At 36.5% G+C, this 21,303-nt stretch overlaps 3 protein-coding genes and 1 pseudogene across 4 annotated transcripts; 3 read left to right on the top strand and 1 right to left on the bottom strand.

Moving 5' to 3' along the window:
* The first annotated feature begins 396 nt into the window (after positions 1 to 396).
* LOC140819256 (uncharacterized) lies at positions 397 to 9,019 on the top strand. 2 transcript variants are annotated; one of them, XM_073179268.1, is made up of 13 exons: positions 397 to 2,937; positions 4,039 to 4,166; positions 4,433 to 4,532; positions 4,632 to 4,764; positions 4,847 to 4,910; positions 5,478 to 6,189; positions 6,469 to 6,798; positions 7,432 to 7,980; positions 8,058 to 8,130; positions 8,209 to 8,294; positions 8,517 to 8,636; positions 8,722 to 8,792; positions 8,903 to 9,019. In XM_073179268.1, the coding sequence occupies exons 1-13, from the start codon at positions 829 to 831 to the stop codon at positions 8,952 to 8,954; spliced, it is 4,527 nt and encodes a 1,508-aa protein (XP_073035369.1). In that variant the 5' UTR covers positions 397 to 828; the 3' UTR covers positions 8,955 to 9,019. The 2 variants fall into 2 exon arrangements, 1 of the variants encoding a protein (XP_073035369.1); XR_012115195.1 differs by lacking the exons at positions 8,722 to 8,792; positions 8,903 to 9,019 and having other exon boundaries at positions 8,209 to 8,416.
* A 791-nt stretch (positions 9,020 to 9,810) lies between these two features.
* Positions 9,811 to 12,740, top strand: LOC140819251 (E3 ubiquitin-protein ligase SINAT5-like). The gene is made up of 3 exons (XM_073179262.1): positions 9,811 to 10,589; positions 11,376 to 11,762; positions 12,233 to 12,740. Exons 1-3 carry the CDS (start codon positions 10,380 to 10,382, stop codon positions 12,593 to 12,595), a joined length of 960 nt encoding a protein of 319 aa, XP_073035363.1. The 5' UTR covers positions 9,811 to 10,379; the 3' UTR covers positions 12,596 to 12,740.
* Positions 12,741 to 16,148: 3,408 nt separating this feature from the next.
* Positions 16,149 to 19,340, top strand: LOC140819242 (probable pectinesterase/pectinesterase inhibitor 61). The gene is made up of 3 exons (XM_073179255.1): positions 16,149 to 17,305; positions 18,170 to 18,306; positions 18,483 to 19,340. Exons 1-3 carry the CDS (start codon positions 16,362 to 16,364, stop codon positions 19,178 to 19,180), a joined length of 1,779 nt encoding a protein of 592 aa, XP_073035356.1. The 5' UTR covers positions 16,149 to 16,361; the 3' UTR covers positions 19,181 to 19,340.
* A 988-nt stretch (positions 19,341 to 20,328) lies between these two features.
* LOC140823988 (GDSL esterase/lipase At4g10955-like) lies at positions 20,329 to 21,071 on the bottom strand (annotated as a pseudogene).
* Positions 21,072 to 21,303: the final 232 nt, after the last annotated feature.

Below are 21,303 nucleotides of genomic sequence, written 5' to 3'. Positions count from 1 at the left end.
TTCCACTGAAAATTTATAGCTGGCTGTTTAATTAAGTAACAAGTTGGCAAAACCATATCCATGTGTTAAAACTTGAGTTTAAAATTTGCATTTTGAGTGAGTTTCATATGATACCGTCTCACAGATCAAGATCTGTGAGACGTATCAATCCTATTCATATTTATAATAAAAAGTAATATTCTTAGCATAAAAAATGATATTTTTTCATGAATGATCCACATAAGAAATCTGTCTCACGAATACGATCCATGAACTCATTTTATTGAAATTTTAGTCCACGTGAAACATAATAAACAAGTTTTTTTAATTAAAAAATAGTATATTTATTGGTGGGCCCCACCACGCGTTAAATTGGTACAATCCGTTGTCACATTCTTTGATTTCTTCATCAAACCAAATCCCCTTCTCTGTCTCTGTGGCCTCGTTCCATGCAATTCCATACAATCCCAACTATTCTCGCACTTTCACAGCGAGAAGTTATGCCGCTTGAATGAATCGGACTCTTTCTTCAGTCGTCTGAAAACCCAAAAAAGAAATAACAATAAGGGACACACAAATTGAGCGGTGTCGTGCTTTTGAATTTTCCATGTCAGAATAAAGTTCTCCAGTGGAAGATTTTTCTTTAATTACTCGAGAAAGGGTACTGACAGGCTGCTAGATTACAATTGGCGACTCAATTACTCACGCGCAAGTGGCATTAAATTTTGAAGCGATAATGATGAAGTAGCCTTTTTTGCCCGATGATGGGATATATAGTCCCGGTTTTGAGGTTTTCAGAAGGAGGGTTTTTTAGGGTTGATTTGATTTTCGTTGAAAGAGTTGAAATTTATGGAAGCGGCGGCAGGTGGTGGTGATGAGAAGTTAATATGCGGGAGGGATAGTGCAATCGGTTTGAGGGGATGCAAGTCGCAGGCTTTGAGCGGAAAGTCCCTGGAAGGGGAAGCTGGTGATCCTGTTGGAAATGAAGCGGGAATTAAGACGGAGGAAGACTTGATTATTTGCGGCAGTGGAACTAGTGGAATATCCCTGGAAGGCGAAGCTGGTGATGCTGTTGGAAATGGAGCGGGAATTAAGATGGAGGAAGACTTGATTATTTGCGGCAGCGGGACTAGTGGAAAGTCCCAGGAAGACCAAACTGGTGATCCTGTTGGAAATGGAGCGAGAATTATTTGCGGCAGGGGAACTAGTGGAGGCCAAGGGGCGGAGATTGCCGAGGAAAATGGAAGTGAAGGTGGTGGAAATGAATTTGTTGCGGTGCAAACGGGGGCTGTTGGTGGCACTGCCATTAAACGTAGCGAGGAGGCTGTTGTGAAGAAAGTTGAAGCCATTGAAAGAGGGGAAGCTTTAGATATTGTTGGGTCTAGTGGCGTTGAAGGTGGAGATGTTGGTGCTGGAAAGAAGAAAGGTTTGAAATATCGGGAAAATGTCTCTGTTCAGAATTTAGTTGAGGCTTTGAAAGCGGAAGCAAATGTCAGCGGCCAGGTAGGTGGTGTTGTCAAGGTGAAAAAGTTGGGGAGACCCAAGGGTTCAAAAAACAAGCCGAAAAGTGCTGTTGGCCATGAAATTAATGCCCTGCAGGTGGGGAAAGATGTCAGCAATGAAGGTGCTGTTGTAAAGGAAAAGAAGAGGGGAAGACCAAAGGGTTCAAAAGGTAGGACAAAAATGGCCATTAAGGATGAAGACGTCTTTGTGCATATGGGGCGTGATGTTAGCAGAACAACTGGTGCAGGGTTTGATGTGAAGAAGGAAGATGTTGGGACGGTCAGAGTTGGCGGAAGTGAGCAAGTTTTCGGTACTTCTGGGATGATGCAGCCAGTTGGCAAGAGGGATAAATTTCGAGGTGTCGGATTATTGGATAAGGATTTCATTAGAAATATTGGCTGTGATGGGAGTATTAGAATCCCTGAGTTTAGTGGTCTAGGCAGCCAAGGTTGGGATATGATTGTGAATAAGTGTGGGATTGGATGGTCGATGGGGTTGGACACCAGAGTTACTGGCATTGAACATCAAATTGTAAAGAGGAAGAGAGCCCAAGGGAGGCCAAAGGGTTCCAAGAATAAAAAGAAAATGCTACATGGAACAGATGTTGAGAAGAATCATGGAATGCTCGATGCTACCTCTCAGAACAATTTTGATGGAAATGAGATTGTGAAGAATATTGATTGTCTAAGAATGCCCACGGGTTACAAGAACCAGAAGTCACATTTGGCTATCTGCGAGCTACAGAAAAAAATAAAAAGTAGTACCACTGATGGAGATATTGAGCACCTTGTAAAAAAGAATGGACTTGAGGCGCCTAGTTACTCAAATGACAGAAGAAAAGCAGCACTCACATCTGAAATTGACCATGGCACGGTTAACACTGGAGATCACTATGGTGTTGGTGAAGTGAGACCTGATAAAGGAAAGGACTCGAATAAAGAAAAAAATACCGTATCTGATGACCTCAGGGGGATCTTAGGTGATTATTTTGCAGTTGATGGAGATGGGAATGGGATTAATGAGAGTAAAGATTCCGAAGGTTGGCCGAATGGTTCAAAAAATATGAAACAGTGCATTGCAGTTGAAAAGGATAGCGAAACAACAGTTGATGTTGATCTTAGTATCAAGCCTGGGGCTGAACTCATTAAAAAGGATAGACGAGGGCGATATCAGGGCTTGAAGCATAAGAAAACACTTGCTGCAGAGAGAGATCGGGTGAATCTTGGTGGTGAGAGTATATACAAAAGCGTTACGGAGAAGGTTAAGTGTGAGCCAAATGGTTTAAAAAGAAAAGAATGGATGGATAGTTCTGGAGAATATATTAGGGCTCAAAAAAGACGCAGCGGGAAGCCTTTGATGTTAAACATCAATGAGGGCTATGAATCTATATTCATGGGAGAGAAAATACCGAATGGGAATGTGAAAACAAAAGTGCCATCAAGTTTGGGAAAGTCAGTGAGTTTCTTCTCCATACTTGATCCCAGTTGGAGGTGTTGAATAAATAGCATTATAACCAACCTTGCCTTTATTACCAAATTCGGAATAGGATAGTGGTTCCCAAGTATATAATCATTATTATTGAGTCTATCAAGGGGAAATTTTTAATGCTGACAAACATTTATATGTCTCACTGTTCTTGAAAGCCAGTCAACTTGGTAGCTATTTTTTTTCTGAGAACCTACCTGGCTCTTCTGCATTGCTGACATCATAAGGCTTGTTTAAGCATGGGTCAAATTTAAATTGAAATGTTCATGAAAATTTGGCGATGTAAGACAATGAAGCAGTAATTAGTTCATTCAAAGTCAAACACGTTTCTATGTTGAGTTTATGACCTCAGTGTTCCAATGTAATGTCCGAGAAACAATTAGACATTCATGTTCTCAGCGTTAAATGTGATAAAGTGACTGTCACGGAGTGCCTTTTGTGAAACTAAATCTGACCGTCGAAAGAACTTAAATTCGCAGTGACATGATGTAATGCATGTATTTTAGTTTAGAAATGATTCCTTATCTTTCGCATGTAGGCCCACTGTTTCACCACGTGGAACTCATTCAAATTGATATTGTTTGTTTGTTGTCTTGCTCAGTGGGGGAATCAAATGTCTGGCATAAATGCAGCTTGCAAGGCATGACTGTTTTTTTGGTAAATATAGAACGAATGTCGATTTGAATGAAAAGGACAAATCTTAACTTTACCATGCTAAATCCTTCATTGGTGCTATTTTTTTATTCGATTATTTCTTTTATATTTGCTCGCATATGATTTTCTTATCTGCTTTTCCTGGAATGCATGTTGGTGTTTATCGTTCACTGCATCATGTCACTATGGGTTTTTTATATCGTAGCCATCTTGTAACTTTCAAATTCTCGAATATGTCTTTGATTCCAATTATTAACTTTTGTTGAGGATTGAAACCAGTAGGATTAATTAATTAGCCAAAAAGTATTTAATATTTGCCAAAAGGTTGAGGGTTTTCAAAATTAATCTGGGTTATGCCAGATTCTTCCCTCTTTGTACCTGAATTTAACTGTTGTTGTTTGATAACTATTTATCCAGGGATCTACCATACGGAAGAAGCAGCGGAAGACTATGTGTCACCAATGCTTGAAAAGTGATAAAAAAGGTGTTGTCATCTGCTCAAATTGCAACATGAGACGTTACTGTTTTGAATGCATCGCAAAGTGGTAAACAAAGCTCCTAGTTTCTTCCATTTTCTAGAATTTACTGAATAAAAAAATTGCAGTTTCAGAGTGGTAACTGTATTACCTGCTAGTTTAACAATATATTTTTCTTGCATAACAAGTGACTTCATAAATATTATTCAAGAGGTGTGAATTTGAAAATAAAATTCTAAATGGTACATTTCCACTGATGAACATTATTCATATAATCATCATTACCGTGTTGGCTAGGAAAATATTTGTTAAAATAGGAATTCTCATTGGTATAGGTATCCTAAGATAAAGAAGAAAGAAGTGAAGGAATCGTGTCCGTTTTGCCGTGGGAATTGCAATTGCAGAGCTTGCCTTCAAGCAGATGTGCTCAAAAAGGTTTGATGGCTTTATGTATGATGTAATTCTTCCGTTCTTTTGTCACACATCATATCAATGTTCCAAGAATTCTGAAAAAAAAAAAATTGGTTCTTTTAGGATGTTGAAAACGAAGTAGGTGAGAATATCAGATTGCGAAGATCCCTATATTTGCTTGTCAACATTCTGCCTCTCCTAAGACGTATACAACAAGAGCAGAAATCTGAACTAGATGTTGAAGGCACGATACAAGGTACCACACAAAGTAGCTGGATCTTATCTTTCTAATTCATGATTACACTTTTAAAACCTTCCTCGCGTTTCTGCTATATAAGGTGTTCCAGTGAATGAAGAAGATGTGACACTGGGAGTATTTGAAGAAGATGATCGAGTATACTGGTATGCTTTCTCTGCAAATAAGGCTTGACCATTTTTTCTCTTTACTCTTAAATAGAGGATTGAATTTAGTGAAAACCAAGATGAATTTAGTATGCTTTTCGATCACATTTTTTACTTTTGGAGGAGAGTTGTTTGAAGAAGATGATCGAGTATACCGGTATGCTTTCTCTGCAAATAAGGCTTGACCATTTTTTCTCTTTACTCTTAAATAGAGGATTGAATTTTAGTGAAAACCAAGATGAATTTAGTATGCTTTTCGATCACATTTTTTACTTTTGGAGGAGAGTTGACTGTCTTTATTGTTCGCTAGGGATAGTCGTATTTTGATATCGTGTATTTGATTGAATCTATACGCATTCTATCTGAAATTTCTTTTGTGCTATACCTCTGCTCTATATTTTAGCTTGATCTTAAATCTCGTGACATAATCTTTTGGATTACTTAGTAATGTCGATTTTTCACTAATCATTTAAAAAGTGTTTCTAGAATTGTTGGTGTCATTTCTATTAACAAAATGTACTTCACGATGCCACAAAATCTGAAAAGGAAATCCTCTTTATTCAACAGTAACAACTGCGAGACATCCATCGTGAATATCCACAGAAGCTGTCCCAATCCTGACTGTTCGTATGATATCTGTCTCGATTGTTGTTACGAGCTCAGAAAAGGTCTTCACCTTGGAGCTATTCAGGAAATCATTATTCCCAAGTCTTCAGATGGTACAAACCTTGAAATTCCTCCAGCCAATGGGATAATAGAAAATGTGTTTTATGGCTCCCCCAAGTGGAAAGCCAAAATTGATGGCAATATACCATGTCCTCCCAAAGAGCATGGTGGTTGTGAATCTGGGAATTTAGAGTTGAGACGGATTCTGGATGCTAATTGGGTGGAGAAATTAATTGGGCTCACTGAGGTGCTCATTTCCGATTATCAGTTATCAGATGTAGGCTTCTCGCAAAAATGTGATTTGTGTGTTTCAGCCTCTTCTGCTCAAGAGGACCATGTCTGTTGTAATGTAAGACAATCAGCATTTCGGGAATACAGTCAAGATAACTTTCTGTACTGTCCTAATGCTATTGATCTTGGAGATGCTGAGTTTGAACATTTTCAAATGCATTGGAGGAAAGGTGAACCTGTGATTGTTAGGAATGCCATGGCAAAGGCCTCTGGTCTTAGTTGGGAGCCCATGGTTATGCTGAGGGCCTTCAAGAATGCGAGCAAAAAATTAAAGGAAGAGACTTTTTCTGTGAAGGCTATTGATTGCTTGGATTGGTGTCAGGTACTTCTCGTGTACGTGTATTCGATGTATGTTTCATGCATTGTACGCTTTTCATCTTTCATACACACTTCTGTGTACTCCTTCTTGGACTCTCTATTCCTTCAATCTGTTACAAGTGTAATTTATGATGATAGAAAGTGCTGTTTAAAAACATTATACGCCAGTTCTGTCCTATGGCAAATCTCATTCTGGCAAATGGTACTAGACATCAGCAATTGCAGTTAACATCTCTATGTTAGACGCAGAAATTTTGTAATAATTTGGTTTCAAATGTTATAGGTTGAGATTAATATTCGGCAGTTCTTTGAAGGCTACTTAGAGGGACGCAGTCATCAAAACGGATGGCCTGAAATGCTGAAGTTAAAGGACTGGCCACCTGCAAATTCTTTTAAAGAATGTTTGCCCAGGCATGACGCAGAGTTTATGGCCATGCTTCCCTTCGGCGATTATACACATCCTCGATCTGGTTTCTTGAATCTTGCTACAAAACTTCCTGAAGGTGCTCTAAAACCGGACTTGGGACCCAAGACCTACATTGCCTATGGATATCAGAGAGAACTTGGAAAAGGCGATTCTGTTGCAAAATTGCACTGTGACATTTCTGATGCGGTATGCTGTTGTGAAAAGTCTGCTACTATTCATGTTTTGTGGTTGGTTGATGCACCTTTTTATTTTTGGGACCTGCATTCTCAGTATTTTTGTGGTTGTTTCTTTCCTTAGCTTATCTATGCTATGCAATTACTGATTTTAAGATCATTCACCGAGAGCTAATTTCTTGAATATGGACAAGATGACACTTAGTCTAGCATCCATCGGGCCTTACTTTTAAAAGTGAAATCAATTATAGAATCTTCATTAACGTCGTCGTCTGCACTTATTCTTTTCAATTTTCATCTGCATCTTTAAATCCCTTTTTTTTGAACATTTTCCAAATTTGGAGTCCAAAACACCTTTGTTTCTTAAGTTAGTTTCACTACAGATCTTATCTTTTTAGATAACATGTTCATCAAGTTTTCTGTGGGACAATTGAATTGCTTGCATTGCAAAACTGCTTCAAGATCTTTAGATATTTCTGATCGTTCTATAAGTTACGAAACAGACCTTGGTGCTTTCTGATGAGTTGGCTTGAATTTTAGTCATGATATTTGCCAGGTTTTACGATTATGCTATATTATAGTTATATTTTACTGATTTTATAGTAAACTTATCTTTATGTCATGACGAATATGTGGATTTGTTCAGGTAAATATATTGACACACACAGCTGAAGTGAAATATACCTCGTTTCAGAGCCAAAGGATTGCTAAGTTGAGGACAGAACTTGAAAATAATTTAAAGACATTTTGGCAAGGCACACCAGCCATCAACACTGATATGCAACCCACTGAAGTTGCTATTCTGTCACACCAGATTTGTGAAAATGCTACCTTTGATACTCACTCTCCATCTCAGTTTCTGAATTCTGAGAAAAGGGAAAATAATACACATGAATTAAATAAAGCCTGTGGTCTGAATAGCACTTTAGATGATCGTCTTGATTCACTCAGCTATATTGATACTCATCAAGTACAGCATCTCGATTGCTTGAATAACAAATGCGATGCCAATAATAAAGATCGAATCGAGTCTTCTGTGATGGATTCTACTCCAAATGGGATGAACCGTCCTGAAATAGCTAGAGGTGGTGCTGTTTGGGACATCTTTCGTCGGCAGGATGTGCCCAAAATAATCGAATACTTGCTTAAACATCAGCAAGAATTTTTTGATCTTGATCATTCTCCTGTGGCCTCCGTAAGTACTTTATCTTGGAAATTTCTTGCGTATTCTGAAATCTCATATTTCACTTGGCCTATTGCTTTTGATTTTAGGTTGCACATCCTATCCATGACCAGGCCTTTTTCCTGGATGAAAGGCACAAAAAACAGTTGAAATTGGAGTTCAGTAAGTTTTTCTTTGTGAGACTGATTTAATTTAAGTTCAAACCAAGCAGTTCTAATATGATTTTTACATCATTTTCAGATATTGAACCATGGACATTCGAGCAATATCTCGGTGAGGCTATATTCATTCCTGCAGGGTGTCCCCACCAAGTGAGGAATAGACAGGTGTATCTCATACAGAATTTTCTTAGAGGATTATGAGTGATGAATATGTTGAACTCTATGTTCTGCACTTTTATAACTTTTAATCGCTTGAGTTTGATTTCTCCATTTCAAATTCTATACCTGTAAGTTTATTCTCGGTTCAGATTGTAAACCCTTGTTCCTATGTTGCTTTGATGGCTAATGTACTCTTTACTGAAATCTTATTATTTATATATTTATCAGTCCTCCATGAAAGTCGCTTTGGACTTTGTATCCCCTGAGAATATCCAAGAATGCATGCGTTTGACTCAAGAATTTCGGCTACTTCCAAAATCTCACAGATCCAAGCAAGATATTCTAGAGGTAGTGCCCTCTAAAGTCTTTCTTCGAGGGAAATATTACGAATCTTTTCTTTTATATATGTGATCAACTTCTGACTTTTTAACAGGTGAAAAAGTTGGCCATATATGCTGCAAGTGCTGCAACTGAGGAAGCAAGAAAACTTTTGTCTAAACTCGAGTAAGATTTCTTAAAAATTTCTTCCATGAATACGCGACAATGAATAGATTGATGTGCGTTGGCCCCTGTTTTCGCTCATCTTGATACTGTTTTTGACTACCTTTTTACAGTTCGGTTCCGTCGAACTCACCTAAAGGTGCTGCAGCTGAGACAGTTGGTTGAAAAAGGCTGGGAACTGTGTAAAGAATGTAGCTAATGGTTATATAATATGGTCATATTTATCGCTCTCAACTTCTGTGGCCGCGTATCTTTCGCACATTAGGTGCACCAAATGACCATGTAAGTATTTATATAGACAATAAAAATGAATTTTGTAGGCCCACAATAGTTTGTATATAATATCTCTGATCTATAAATTTTATTTTTTATATTAAAAAAAGGGACAATAAAAACTTGTTTTATATTAGCGTTTATAAAAATCTATTGTTTGAAAAAGTTATTATTTTGAAAATTAAAACATATTATACCGTATGCGAATTGATTCTATTACAAGTTATTGGAACAATATGAGTTTTTTTACGGGTCAACCAAAGTGGTCCCTGCTATCATTTTGTTGATTCACAGTTTATATCAGTTTATAAAATTTATTTAATATATCTTATGCATGAAAAAGGAAATAAAGCATTCGATTTTTAGAGAGAAAAAATTAATTTCCACATATAATATATTGCCCCTCACTTTTTGTCGCGAATGTTATCTTATCCACAAATACATATACCGGAAATGAGAAAAGAAATGGAAAATATTGGTGGACAAACCGTTTCACTGAATCACAAAAGTATACTTGTCAATATAGATTGATTTGATTTATATTTAAAATAAAAAATAATATTTTAATTTTAAAAATAATATTTTTTTTTAGATCGAATCAGATTTGAAATATATTTTAAAGATATTGACTTATAAAATAGCGTAGTTTTTTAGGCAAACAACTTTTTTAGGACAAATGAAACTTTTCTTTTTCTACAAAATCACAACAAACATTGTTAATCAAAGAGACAACATAATGAGTGATCCCCCAATTTTCTTTTACTCAAATCTCAACGAATAAAGGACTGACTACTCTCTAAAAAAAAGGTGAAACATATGATAGTATCCGTTGGATTTACATCCTATTTCAAAACCAACGGCGATCCTCATTTCTCTCTCCTCCCAAAAACCAGAAAAAGAGAGAGAAGAAGAAAAGAACCTCTTCTCAAGGAAATGGTTCTTGTTGGGTTCTTTTGAATCGAACATTATCGATCACTCTTACGGTTTCCTTCAAATCATTTTTTTTATAAATTACTCAGAAGGAGAAGATTCGAAGATTCTGAAGGGACTTATAATCGAGGAAATATGAGTTTTTGAAAGTGGGCAATTTTGATTTCTGCCAAAGGTTGGATTTTTCTTGGTGGGAAGAAGATATTGCACTCAATCATTAGACTCGTAGATCTGGGCTTTTGAGATTTCCACAAAAGATTGTATTTTCCTTTGTTAGCATCTCTGTTTTTTTTTGCCAAAAAATACAATATACGGAGTGTGCATTTAATACATTCGGGGAAGATTGGATCTGTGGGATCTGTTGTCATATTTCTGTTTTGTACTTAAATGGCAACAATTGAAATCGAGAGCGTTGAGTGCTTTTCTTCATCGGATGACATTGAAGATGAAGAGATGCAATCATTAGTTTCTTCTCACCCCCATTTGTTTTCTTCAAAGAATCTTAATGTGGTGCCCTCTGGAATGGCTCCGACAAGCGTCCATGAATTACTTGAATGCCCTGTCTGCACTAATTCTATGTACCCACCCATTCATCAGGTATGCTGTTTCTCTTAGTTCTCTTATTTGAACTTTTTGGGGTATATCCTTTTCTTTGGGTATATTGTTTATTCAATCTTGTGATTCAATAGGCATACCGTTACGTGTTCATTTGAATGTGATGCTTTGGTTTTACTTGTTTGAAACTGAATTAGATTAATTGGATTTGTTGTAATTTAATAGGGTTATCACAGCATCTACGCAGTCATGATAATCTTGGTTGCATTATTCTTAGGTGAAATATATTAATGTAGTTTTGGCATTAGACGGCGATGTGTGGAGAATTTCCTAGTTCAGATGATGAATGTGCAAAAAAGCTAAATTGCACTCCCGCAAGCATAGATGTTTTTCTTCATTCAGAATCGGAATTCTATTTCAATATTTGATTGGGTTGTGCTGTAGTTTTTGTAAATATACAGTGGTAGTATCTAAGTCTGCATTATTTCTCTTTCAATTTCAGGATATTTATGTATGAGATACCTGGAAAATGAGAAGTTATGTTTCGTAATACATTAAAATTTGTGTGAAACAGGACACGACAAACTTAGTCGCGTATACTGGTACTGTATTAAAAGGCTTGAGAGGATGTTTTTGCATTTGGGATTTAAGATTCTGATAATGACATTGTCACTTTTCGTTTTATCCAATATTGTTTTTAGTATTGCCATGATTTAGTGTTCCCAAGCTTTGACTAATAGAGAACTTTACAAGCTAGAAAACAATATCTAGTTCCTGTTTGTTTGTGTACCATGAAGCATGGTTGATTGACAATGTGCTCTTTTACAGTGTCACAATGGGCACACACTCTGTTCAACGTGCAAGACGAGAGTGCACAATCGATGCCCTACATGCAGACAAGAGCTCGGTGACATCCGATGCTTGGCACTGGAGAAGGTTGCAGAATCACTTGATCTACCTTGCAAATATTATTCTTTGGGATGCCTGGAAATTTTTCCATATTATAGTAAACTCAAACACGAAGCAGTTTGCAATTTCAGACCATACTGTTGTCCCTATGCTGGATCGGAGTGCTTGGTTACTGGGGACATTCCCTTCCTCGTATCCCATTTGAAAGATGATCATAAAGTGGACATGCACACAGGTTGTACTTTTAATCATCGCTATGTGAAGTCAAACCCTCGTGAAGTAGAAAATGCCACTTGGATGTTAACAGTGAGTTCACAGTCCCTTTTAGGTACTTTGGAATTTGGATTTGATTTGGGCAACAGTAGCATGGATCTATGAGGTTCTTGATTTTCTCCTGGCTTCAGATCACCTCTAATTTATTTCTTTTGTGAACTAGATGACTTCTTGTGCATATATTGTAGTGTTCTGTAATCTTCTATATTCAGAATGAATAAACTCTTTGCTTAATTTGAGTGTGTCCAAAGATGATTTTCCAAGCTATGCGTGCTGATTTTTATTCATATAGTCATTACCATTAGATCATGTGATACACCTTTTGGTTCTCCATGAATCTATGTGGATCTTATTGTATTTCGCGCAATCCAATGTCATCAACACTTGCAGTATATGCCACCTGATAATAGTATAGAATTTGACGTACTGGTAGTGCATGCTTGTCTAAACTTTTTATATGCTGTCTGCATTCTTAATCTTGTCCATTTCCATGTTTTCATTAGGTATTCCATTGTTTCGGGCAATATTTCTGCCTTCACTTTGAAGCATTTCAACTCGGAATGGCACCAGTTTATATGGCATTTCTTCGTTTCATGGGCGATGAGAATGAATCCCGCAACTTCAGCTACAGTTTAGAGGTTGGAGCTAACGGCAGGAAGCTAATATTCGAGGGTACACCACGAAGCGTTCGAGATAGCCATCGTAAAGTAAGAGACAGCCACGATGGGCTTATAATTCAAAGAAACATGGCCCTCTTTTTCTCTGGAGGTGACAGGAAAGAGCTTAAGCTTCGAGTCACTGGAAGAATATGGAAAGAACAGCAGAATCCAGATGCTGGGGCCTGCATACCAAATCTTTGTAGTTGATTGAGCACGTTGATTTTTGAGTAAGATTTTACGTGTTTTCTGGCTGTTGTGTGTCTGCTTAAGGGATGTGTTCTAGTGCTAAACTTCTGCTGTTCAACATATCAAGTATAGCTTGTTTGTTTCTTGGAAATCATTTATAGTTTCCTTATTAAATGAGCGTTTCAATCAGTTATTTGCATGATGAATGGGAGATGATCATTAATTATATTTGGGTTGTGGCTTTGAAACAAGCAACCCATAAGCATATAAACAAGTTAAAGATAAATATTATTTTTTCACAAGTCCAAACACCATTCCTGTACTTCATGTTTTAACAAAAATTTACCTTTTTAATGGACTTCATTTATTTCATATCCGTGTTTCTTTTTCTTCTTTTGTATAGTTTTATAAATTATTGTTTTAGAAATCTTTATTATCAAATAACATTAAAAAAGAAATTAGGTAATTTTAATAATTTTGTATTTAAAATTTATTGCAAGTCTATATGATATCCATCTCCAAAAATAGGGGAAAATGAAATTTTAATCATGAAAATTGATATGTTTGGAATTTTTATTATGTAATTAATTTGTCAATATCTGGTTTTTATTCAATAATTTGAATTTTATTTTTATTTTTATTTTTTTTACCAAAAACTATTAAATCAATCAAATATTATTTATTGACATTGATTTCATCGATGTATGTCATGTAGCGGAAATAAAAATATATTATATAGATTAAAATAATTATAAACATAAATGAAGAGGAAAAATAAAACAAAACGATGTCTAATATTTAAAAATTGTAGGAAAAAAGTTTGTCGTTTTTCTTTATTTTTGTTGAGATCTATTTTAATTTGTATAATATAGTTTTTATTCGCTCTATATGAGTAACGTAGAAGATTATCGACATCAAATAAACATTTGGTTGATTTAGTGTCTGTGTGAAAAAAAAAAACCAAAACAAAAACAATCCAAATTATTATATGAAAATAAAAAAACTGATAAGTTACGTGACTAAAACCCAAAAAACACATCAACTTACAAGCCTAAAACTACAATTTCCCCCCCAAAATTATCATTCAATCATAAAAACTTTACATTTGTTGAGTTGTGATTTCCCTCCTACTTGTTGAAAGTAGAAATTTCTCAATTGCTTGTATCATTTACCTAGCGATCGTTTATTCGACTCCAAACCGAAGAGATAGTTCAAATTAATCAAACTCAGAAGAAGAATGCAATATGACATGCATGAGAATACTATGAAACTCGATTATTTTCAACAACAACTCAAACATCAATCACATCGCAAATTTTCCGATGAGACAATTTTTATATGCTTCAACATTTTTAAAAATAATACCAACATTTTTTTAACATACTATAATTTAATTAAATTATTGAATTTGTTATTATGTCTAATTAAAAGAAGTTAGAGATGAGCAACCTTTTGCAAGTGTACTCTAAGAAAGATACTCTCATTTTAACTTTAAATCTTCACAATATAAAAAGTTCATCTATCCATGCAAACATATATATATTTGCGACTCTTTCGAACCCCTTTACGCCTTATTCTACACTTGAGAACAACTTAAAGAAGATGGAACCATCCAAAGTAACAAATGCCTTCTCTTTTTTTTTCTTTTTTTTTTTAAAATTATTATTATTCTAAAGTTGCAAAAGCATCTGCTTCGGTTTCCTTCCCTTGTTGAAATTAATTTAAAATGATTTCGTAAAACCATTGAGTTTCGCTTGAGATCTAATGCCATACTTTTTTTCTAAAACCGTTATCGTTGACCCATAAAAGACAACGGTTTTTAGAAAACCGTTGTCTTTGACAAAGTTAAAATGTTAAAATCGTTGTTAAAAAGAAAAAACAACGGTTTCAGATAAAACTATTGTTTTTTGAATGCGGTTGAAAGTGAAATTTCTTGTAGTGCTCTCACTACAGTTAATTAATGCAATAGTTCATCTAAATTCAAAATAAAAATTCATGACATGTTGTATTAAAACATAATACAGACTCAACTTCCCAACTATAGTTGTACAAATGTAGAAAGAGGGCACTCACTTTTATGTAGATTCTCGTGCTTTTAAATATAACACGAGCTTATGATTCCCTTTTGTTTGCTTTTTACTACTTTCTCAAATGGAATATATATTTACCATTTTTTAGATTAATGCAATAGAGGATTGAGGAATAATTAATGAAGCAGGAGAGTAGAAATGGTATTTTCCACATGCTTTTTGAGGTTCAAAACTTTATGATTTAGACAATAATATGACTGATGGGAAAAAATTTGCATGTCTTAATTATTTTAGAGAGTGAGGGAGGCTACATGCATGCTAGTAGATCACCATGTATATCGGGTGAGTTAGGTGGGCTACACGTAATAATTATTAGTAAAAGATGCACGTACGTTGCATGTGTTATTATTATTTTTAATTTAGAAGAGTTATTCGATTTAAAAAAGAAGTTTTGTTTAGATTTTTTCCTATGTCCAAACAAACATCAATGGCAGAACATGTATTTCATATTTAATTCTGCGATTTATATACTTGGATCTAATTAAGAAATGAAAAGCTACAAATAAACCGGTCCTTGGCAAGAGGGAATTTTCTCCTAGCAGAAGCCAGCAAATCCCTGGACATCGACCTCACACCAAACCACCAATTCGAAGAAAATGGAACTCGATAGCAAATAAAATTTATGAAGTACGTGACTCGTCCATGTGCATATGATATCGTGATGATATATAATTGTATTAAAAATAATATAATATATATGGAGGGTGTGATTTAATTTATAGGTAAACTATTTTTTCATTTTGCTTTAAAATATTATTCATATTGGGTGTGTTTAAATTTATTGTGTTATATATATATATATGTAGAAGGGGATATATATGTACTAAATAGCCGACATACACGAAGGTAAAATTATTGAGTTTACGAATTGTAGAAATTAAAATGGCCAAAATCTTCAGTCTAAATCTCTTAAGACATAGCCCATGAAAATAGTAAATATTTATTATTAATAAATTTCAAGATTTTGAAGCTTTAGTCTTGAAACATTTTTCTTTTTATCCAAGGAGATTGAGTTGCCAAAGCCACAAGCAACGTGAGGTGATATCTAGTGGACGCTGTAAGGCAAAAAATTGTGTGAGACGGTCTCACAGATCGTATTTTGTGAGACATATCTTTTATTTGGGTCATCAATGAAAAAATATTATTTTTTATGCTAAGAGTATTAGTGAATATCGGTAGGGTTGACATGTGTCACAGAAAAAGATTCGTGGGACCGTCTCACAAGAGATCTACTCCATGTATAAACATTCTATCTATTAAGTGGATTGATCCGATTTATATGTAAAGCGTAAGATAAATGTTTTATATAAAGATAATATATTTTTATGTATCAGATCGGATAAATTATTCGTTTCACAAAATTTACTTGTAGGAGGATTTTTCATAAATTTTTTTAAGACAACTTATGGTGGTATTATCAAATTAGGAAGAACTAATTAACTCTTAACTCGACCAAAAAAAGTATACAATCATGCAAATTTCTTTGTAAAATTTAAATTTTGTGCATAGAATCGCCGGCCTATGAGTTTTATTTCGACTGGAACCCCTCCCCCGGCATACGAAAATCTCTCTTGTAAAAGCCACAGCTTCGACTGGTATAAATCAACCTCAAAAAATGTGTCCAATCGCTTACTTATAAAAGCCACAGCTTCGATTGGCATACAACAAAGTCTCTTCTTCCCTCTTTGCTCAAGCCGATGGAGTATGGAAGGCTCGGACCCACCGAGCCAAAAGGCTCCTCTGCCCCGAGTCTGAACAACGAACCCACCTTGAGACCAAAAAAATCCAAACTCAAGCTTCTGCTGATCCTCGCCGCCACTGTCATGGTAGCGTCCGCCATCTGCGCTGCGCTGGTGGTGACTCTCCGAAACACAGCAACGGCCGAAAAGCTCCGACGGCGGCATCCTTCCCAAGCCATGTCAAGAACCTGCAACAAAACTTTGTACCAGTCTCTTTGTTTGGATTCCCTCCTAGATTTCCCCGGCGCACTCGCCGCCTCCGACAAAGACTTAGTTCACATTTCCGTTAACATGACTCTACAGAGAGTGGGCCGCGCTCTGTATCACGCGTCCGGATTCACTAACCTCCCCATGGGTTCTTACGAGAGATCGGCCTACGAGGACTGCCTCGAACTCCTGGACGATTCAGTGGACCTCCTCACGCGTTCACTTGTCTCCGTCTTACCTGGCGGGGGAGACGCCGACGCCGCCGCAGCGTCGACTCAGGACGTCTTAACCTGGATCAGCGCCTCGCTGACAAATCATGACACCTGCAATGAAGGATTCGAGCAACTCACAGGAGACTTGAAGAATCAAATGTCGGATCGGTTGAAGGATTTATCCGAACTCGTGAGTAATTCACTCGCTATTTACGCTGCCGATGGCGGTAACGACGATTTCTCCGGGATCCCAATACAGAATCGCCGGCGGCGATTATTGAGCAGCGTGGAAAAACACGAGCATTTTCCGTCGTGGCTGTCCCGGAAAGATCGAATGATGTTAGACATGCCGGTGTCGGCTATTAATGCCGATATAATCGTATCGCATGATGGGAATGGAACGTACAAGACGATCGCGGAGGCGATCAAGAAGGTGCCGGAGCACAGCAGTCGTCGAACTATAATCTATGTGAGGGCAGGAAAGTAAGTTCATGTTTATAGATCAAACATCCTCGGAATTAAAACTCTTCTTCTGCTAAAACACCATTAATATGTAAAAGTTCTTTATGAACACATACTAAAAGGAAATTCATGATTTAAAGAAATCTAAAAGGGGCAAATCAAATATTACAAGAGGACCCTAAATGTAAAATATACATAAAACAAAAAATACCATGATTGAAAGGTTTTTATCTGGCTACGTAGATTTGCCTGCTCACTAGAATATTTATTAATTTTTAGAAAGATTGCTTGCTTTTTAATTACTTTTAATAATAATTACATTAACTTTATTTGTCCCTATCACGTTTACATTATTTGTTCAACAATTCATGTCAATGAGTCATAGTTTCATTTTATGATAATTGAATGTTACTATTAAGTTTAACTATGGAAATGATAGGTGGGAAGATGTTGGTTGCTCCTTAATAAGTTCTCCCAATAGAATAAGAATATACTGCAGAGCAGAGTCGTTGGATCATGTTCACCATACATATGATACAATTAATCCAACGATGGTGTTATGCACATCATCATATCCAAAACCCTCACGATGCTCTCTCCACCATTAATTGATAGAACAAATAATATGTTTTGCGAAAATGTTTTTGAAATGGTCATTGTAATTTATTTTAAGAAAATAGACATATTCCACATTTCAACACACATGAAATGACTATTTTTAAAAACAAAACACATATTATGTCCATTAACCATAATATATACTCTCTCGTGGTGAAATAATTGTCATTCTATCGGTACTTCCGAATAATGATGGGGTAAATTATGAAATAATGAGAAGTGTGAGGGTGATTTTGTGGTTTACTAAGTGTAATTATTCGTTGTTAGGTATGAAGAGAAAAACTTGAAGGTGGGGAGGAAGAAGAAGAATGTGATGTTGATCGGAGATGGGAAGGGCAAGACGGTCATTTCGGGTGGGAGAAATATATTTGACAACATCACTACATTCCACACCGCATCTTTCGGTAAATTCCTTTTTCTCCACCTTTTTGCACTTTTGATTTGATCACAGTTTTACTCTTCTCCACGATTATTATTGCTATTTCCACTTTGCTATATATATGAATCTTGAAGAAGATACAAGCTAAGTGTGTTAATGGTGGATATGGTTAATTGTATCTATGTTAATTTGCATATACAGCGGCAACTGGAGCTGGTTTCATTGCGAGGGACATATCGTTTGAAAACTGGGCAGGACCGAGCAAGCACCAAGCTGTGGCGCTCCGTGTCGGAGCCGATCACGCAGTGATTTTCCGATGCAACATCATTGGATATCAAGACACCCTATACATTCACTCCCAGAGGCAATTTTACCGTGAATGCGACATATATGGCACCGTAGACTTCATATTCGGTAACGCTGCAGCCGTTATCCAAAGCTGTAACATTCATGCCCGTAAGCCAATGTCGCTTCAAAAGAATACAATAACCGCACAGAATCGCAAAGATCCTAACCAGAACACTGGCATTTCGATCCATGCCTGCAACCTCGTGGCGGAACCCGATCTTGAGAAAGAAAAGGATGCCTATCCAACATATTTAGGGCGACCATGGAAGCTATATTCGAGAACGGTGTACATGCTTTCCAACATGGGAGATCACATTCACCCTAGCGGTTGGTTAGAGTGGAATGCAACATTTGCACTAGACACATTGTACTACGGCGAGTATATGAATTATGGTCTCGGTAGCTCGTTAGGGCAGCGCGTAAAATGGCCAGGTTATCGTGTCATTAAGTCCAAGGAGGAGGCCAGCAGGTTCACGGTGGCACGGTTTATTCATGGGTCGTCTTGGTTGCCCTCGACCGGGGTCGCATTCTTGTCCGGCCTCTCAAATTGAATTATTTTACTAACACACACATGAAGCTAATAAGGAATTTGTGTTGAATTAATTCTTGATATGATTTTCTTGATTTACTATGTAGTAATAAATGTACGTTTATGTATGTGTTAAAAGGGAATTGTAAATGTATTACTAGCTTTCACGAGTTTTGGACTCATTGGTGGACTACTAATTAGACAAGCACAAATAGAAAACATTGTTTAAATGGGACGAGATTAATTTGTAAACTGAAATCAAATTTTACTCTAAAAAATATTCGATAATTGGTAACGGGCAATGAAGTCCTCTTCCGTCGGTGGGTTTTAATTGCTTAAAATAAAGGAAATATTCCCATATTGTCGGTGGCTTTCAAATCACAATTGTGAATGCATGATTAAAGGAAATGCTCCATTAATGAAGTTTGACTTTAATTTTTTCACCGTACACTCTTGCCCCTAATCACAATTAACGATTGCCCCCCTTTAATTTGAGTTTAAATGGATTTACACCAACAGGACTGAACTAGAGAACATTTTCTAACTGGAAGCGTGGATCAAATTGATAACGTGATTGAGAGTAAGAATCCTGGGAGTAAAACCTGTTGAAATGACTTTGTATGCAACTGAATGTATGTTTAAAAGTTTAAGTGCTAATTAGTATTAATTTAGAGATATTTTGGTTTATATATAAATTTGGATCTAAATCAATCTCAAAAAATATAATTAAAAAAAAAACACATTTTCAATTGATGTATGACATCAAACGCCAGCACGCTAAAAAATTACAAGTGGAGCATAAAGTTTACATGATATTACTGTGAGCTGAGATTTGATATCAAATTAAGATTGAGATTTTGATTCAACTCAACCTCAAAACTAACTCAAAGGGATAAGATCGGATTGTCCAGGTACATATATATATAACTCTCAATAATTTAACCCAACTAAAGTAAGACATCTAACTCTCACGATGTAACTGTCTTTACATAAATTTTGTTAAAATAATACAACTATATATTGTTATACAGAAGGCAAGACAATACTCACAGTTACGTGCATCTTAATTTCCAAGGCAACCGAAGAATATCCAAATTGAGCAATGCAACAAGATTTTCGAACACCAATCTTGTTCAACATTTAAAAACAATGATATAATTGATCAAACATTCACTTGTATCGGTAAACTTTGTACTTGAACTCCAAATCTGGCCTTCACCATTGATGAATCCCATGGCCTTCGCTGAAACTACTACAAGGCCTGCAATTGATGCTCAAATATGCCGAAGGAATCAGATGCACTGCGCCACAAACGGCAAACCTTCCCTCTAGCAGCCGACACGACACTCCCAATAGAATGCTGCGTAGCCAATTCTTCCTGCGCCAATCGACTCCATCCTCTCCCTGGGCTCGAAATACCCCACGTACGCGCTGCAAATTAAATCCTTCGGGTGGATAAATAAGTACGGACGACAACATGGTAAACTCGTCACTTTCCGTGGCCTTTTTTCTTCCATTAACAGCAATAGCTAGCCCTGCTGTGAGTACACTGTTTGCGAACCTCAACCCGAGCCTCAACTTGTCGTTTTTTATTTGGTCGATCGGAGGGAACAAGAACGAAGGATTGAAAATATAAGTTTCTACATGATCACCATCAGTTCTCGCCATTTCCCTTCCAATGGTGAGCGCAATGGATGCTCCCAACAAATGTCCCGCCAACCAAATATTCCCTGAGCCCACCCTGCTGACCACCTCTCGAACTGCTTCGGACCCGCTGTGAAACCCCTTGTGCTCTTTTCAAGATTATTGAGTACGCAGTGGACGTTGAGCTTGAAATCTTGGGTCCTGTTGATGGCTTTCTTGATGGTGCCGCGGAAGACGATTACATAGGGTGGAGGCGGTTGCGCTGACATGTACAATGTCGCATAATCACTCCATTTTAAAAATAACATTAAAATTTCTAGATAGTGAAATATAAGATTAAAACTGAAATTTGATTGCATAATATGAATGACCAAGACTACATCTACATTAATGTTAAAAATAAAAAATAAAAAAAATGATCTGAATGATATGTTTAAGCCTCTTTGCCAAAAAATCAATGTTAGCCGTTTATAAGTCTTGTTCTAGTACTAAGCTTTTACA

This window comes from Primulina eburnea, chromosome 2 (assembly GCF_022965805.1).
Source record: "Primulina eburnea isolate SZY01 chromosome 2, ASM2296580v1, whole genome shotgun sequence".
Taxonomy (NCBI): domain Eukaryota; kingdom Viridiplantae; phylum Streptophyta; class Magnoliopsida; order Lamiales; family Gesneriaceae; genus Primulina; species Primulina eburnea.
This window is presented reverse-complemented; position numbering and strand designations above follow the sequence as displayed.

What these genes read in the sequence shown, in the direction of transcription:
- LOC140819256 (XM_073179268.1), top strand. Translation starts at nt 829, where the DNA reads ATGGAAGCGGCGGCAGGTGGTGGTGATGAGAAGTTAATATGCGGGAGG. An exon ending in AAGCAGATGTGCTCAAAAAG is followed by an intron (nt 4,533 to 4,631) that starts GTTTGATGGCTT and finishes TGGTTCTTTTAG; the next exon opens with GATGTTGAAAACGAAGTAGG. An exon ending in ACAGTTGAAATTGGAGTTCA is followed by an intron (nt 8,131 to 8,208) that starts GTAAGTTTTTCT and finishes CATCATTTTCAG; the next exon opens with ATATTGAACCATGGACATTC.
- LOC140819251 (XM_073179262.1), top strand. Translation starts at nt 10,380, where the DNA reads ATGGCAACAATTGAAATCGAGAGCGTTGAGTGCTTTTCTTCATCGGAT. An exon ending in TGTACCCACCCATTCATCAG is followed by an intron (nt 10,590 to 11,375) that starts GTATGCTGTTTC and finishes GCTCTTTTACAG; the next exon opens with TGTCACAATGGGCACACACT. An exon ending in ATGCCACTTGGATGTTAACA is followed by an intron (nt 11,763 to 12,232) that starts GTGAGTTCACAG and finishes TGTTTTCATTAG; the next exon opens with GTATTCCATTGTTTCGGGCA.
- LOC140819242 (XM_073179255.1), top strand. Translation starts at nt 16,362, where the DNA reads ATGGAGTATGGAAGGCTCGGACCCACCGAGCCAAAAGGCTCCTCTGCC. An exon ending in ATCTATGTGAGGGCAGGAAA is followed by an intron (nt 17,306 to 18,169) that starts GTAAGTTCATGT and finishes ATTCGTTGTTAG; the next exon opens with GTATGAAGAGAAAAACTTGA. An exon ending in ATTCCACACCGCATCTTTCG is followed by an intron (nt 18,307 to 18,482) that starts GTAAATTCCTTT and finishes TTGCATATACAG; the next exon opens with CGGCAACTGGAGCTGGTTTC.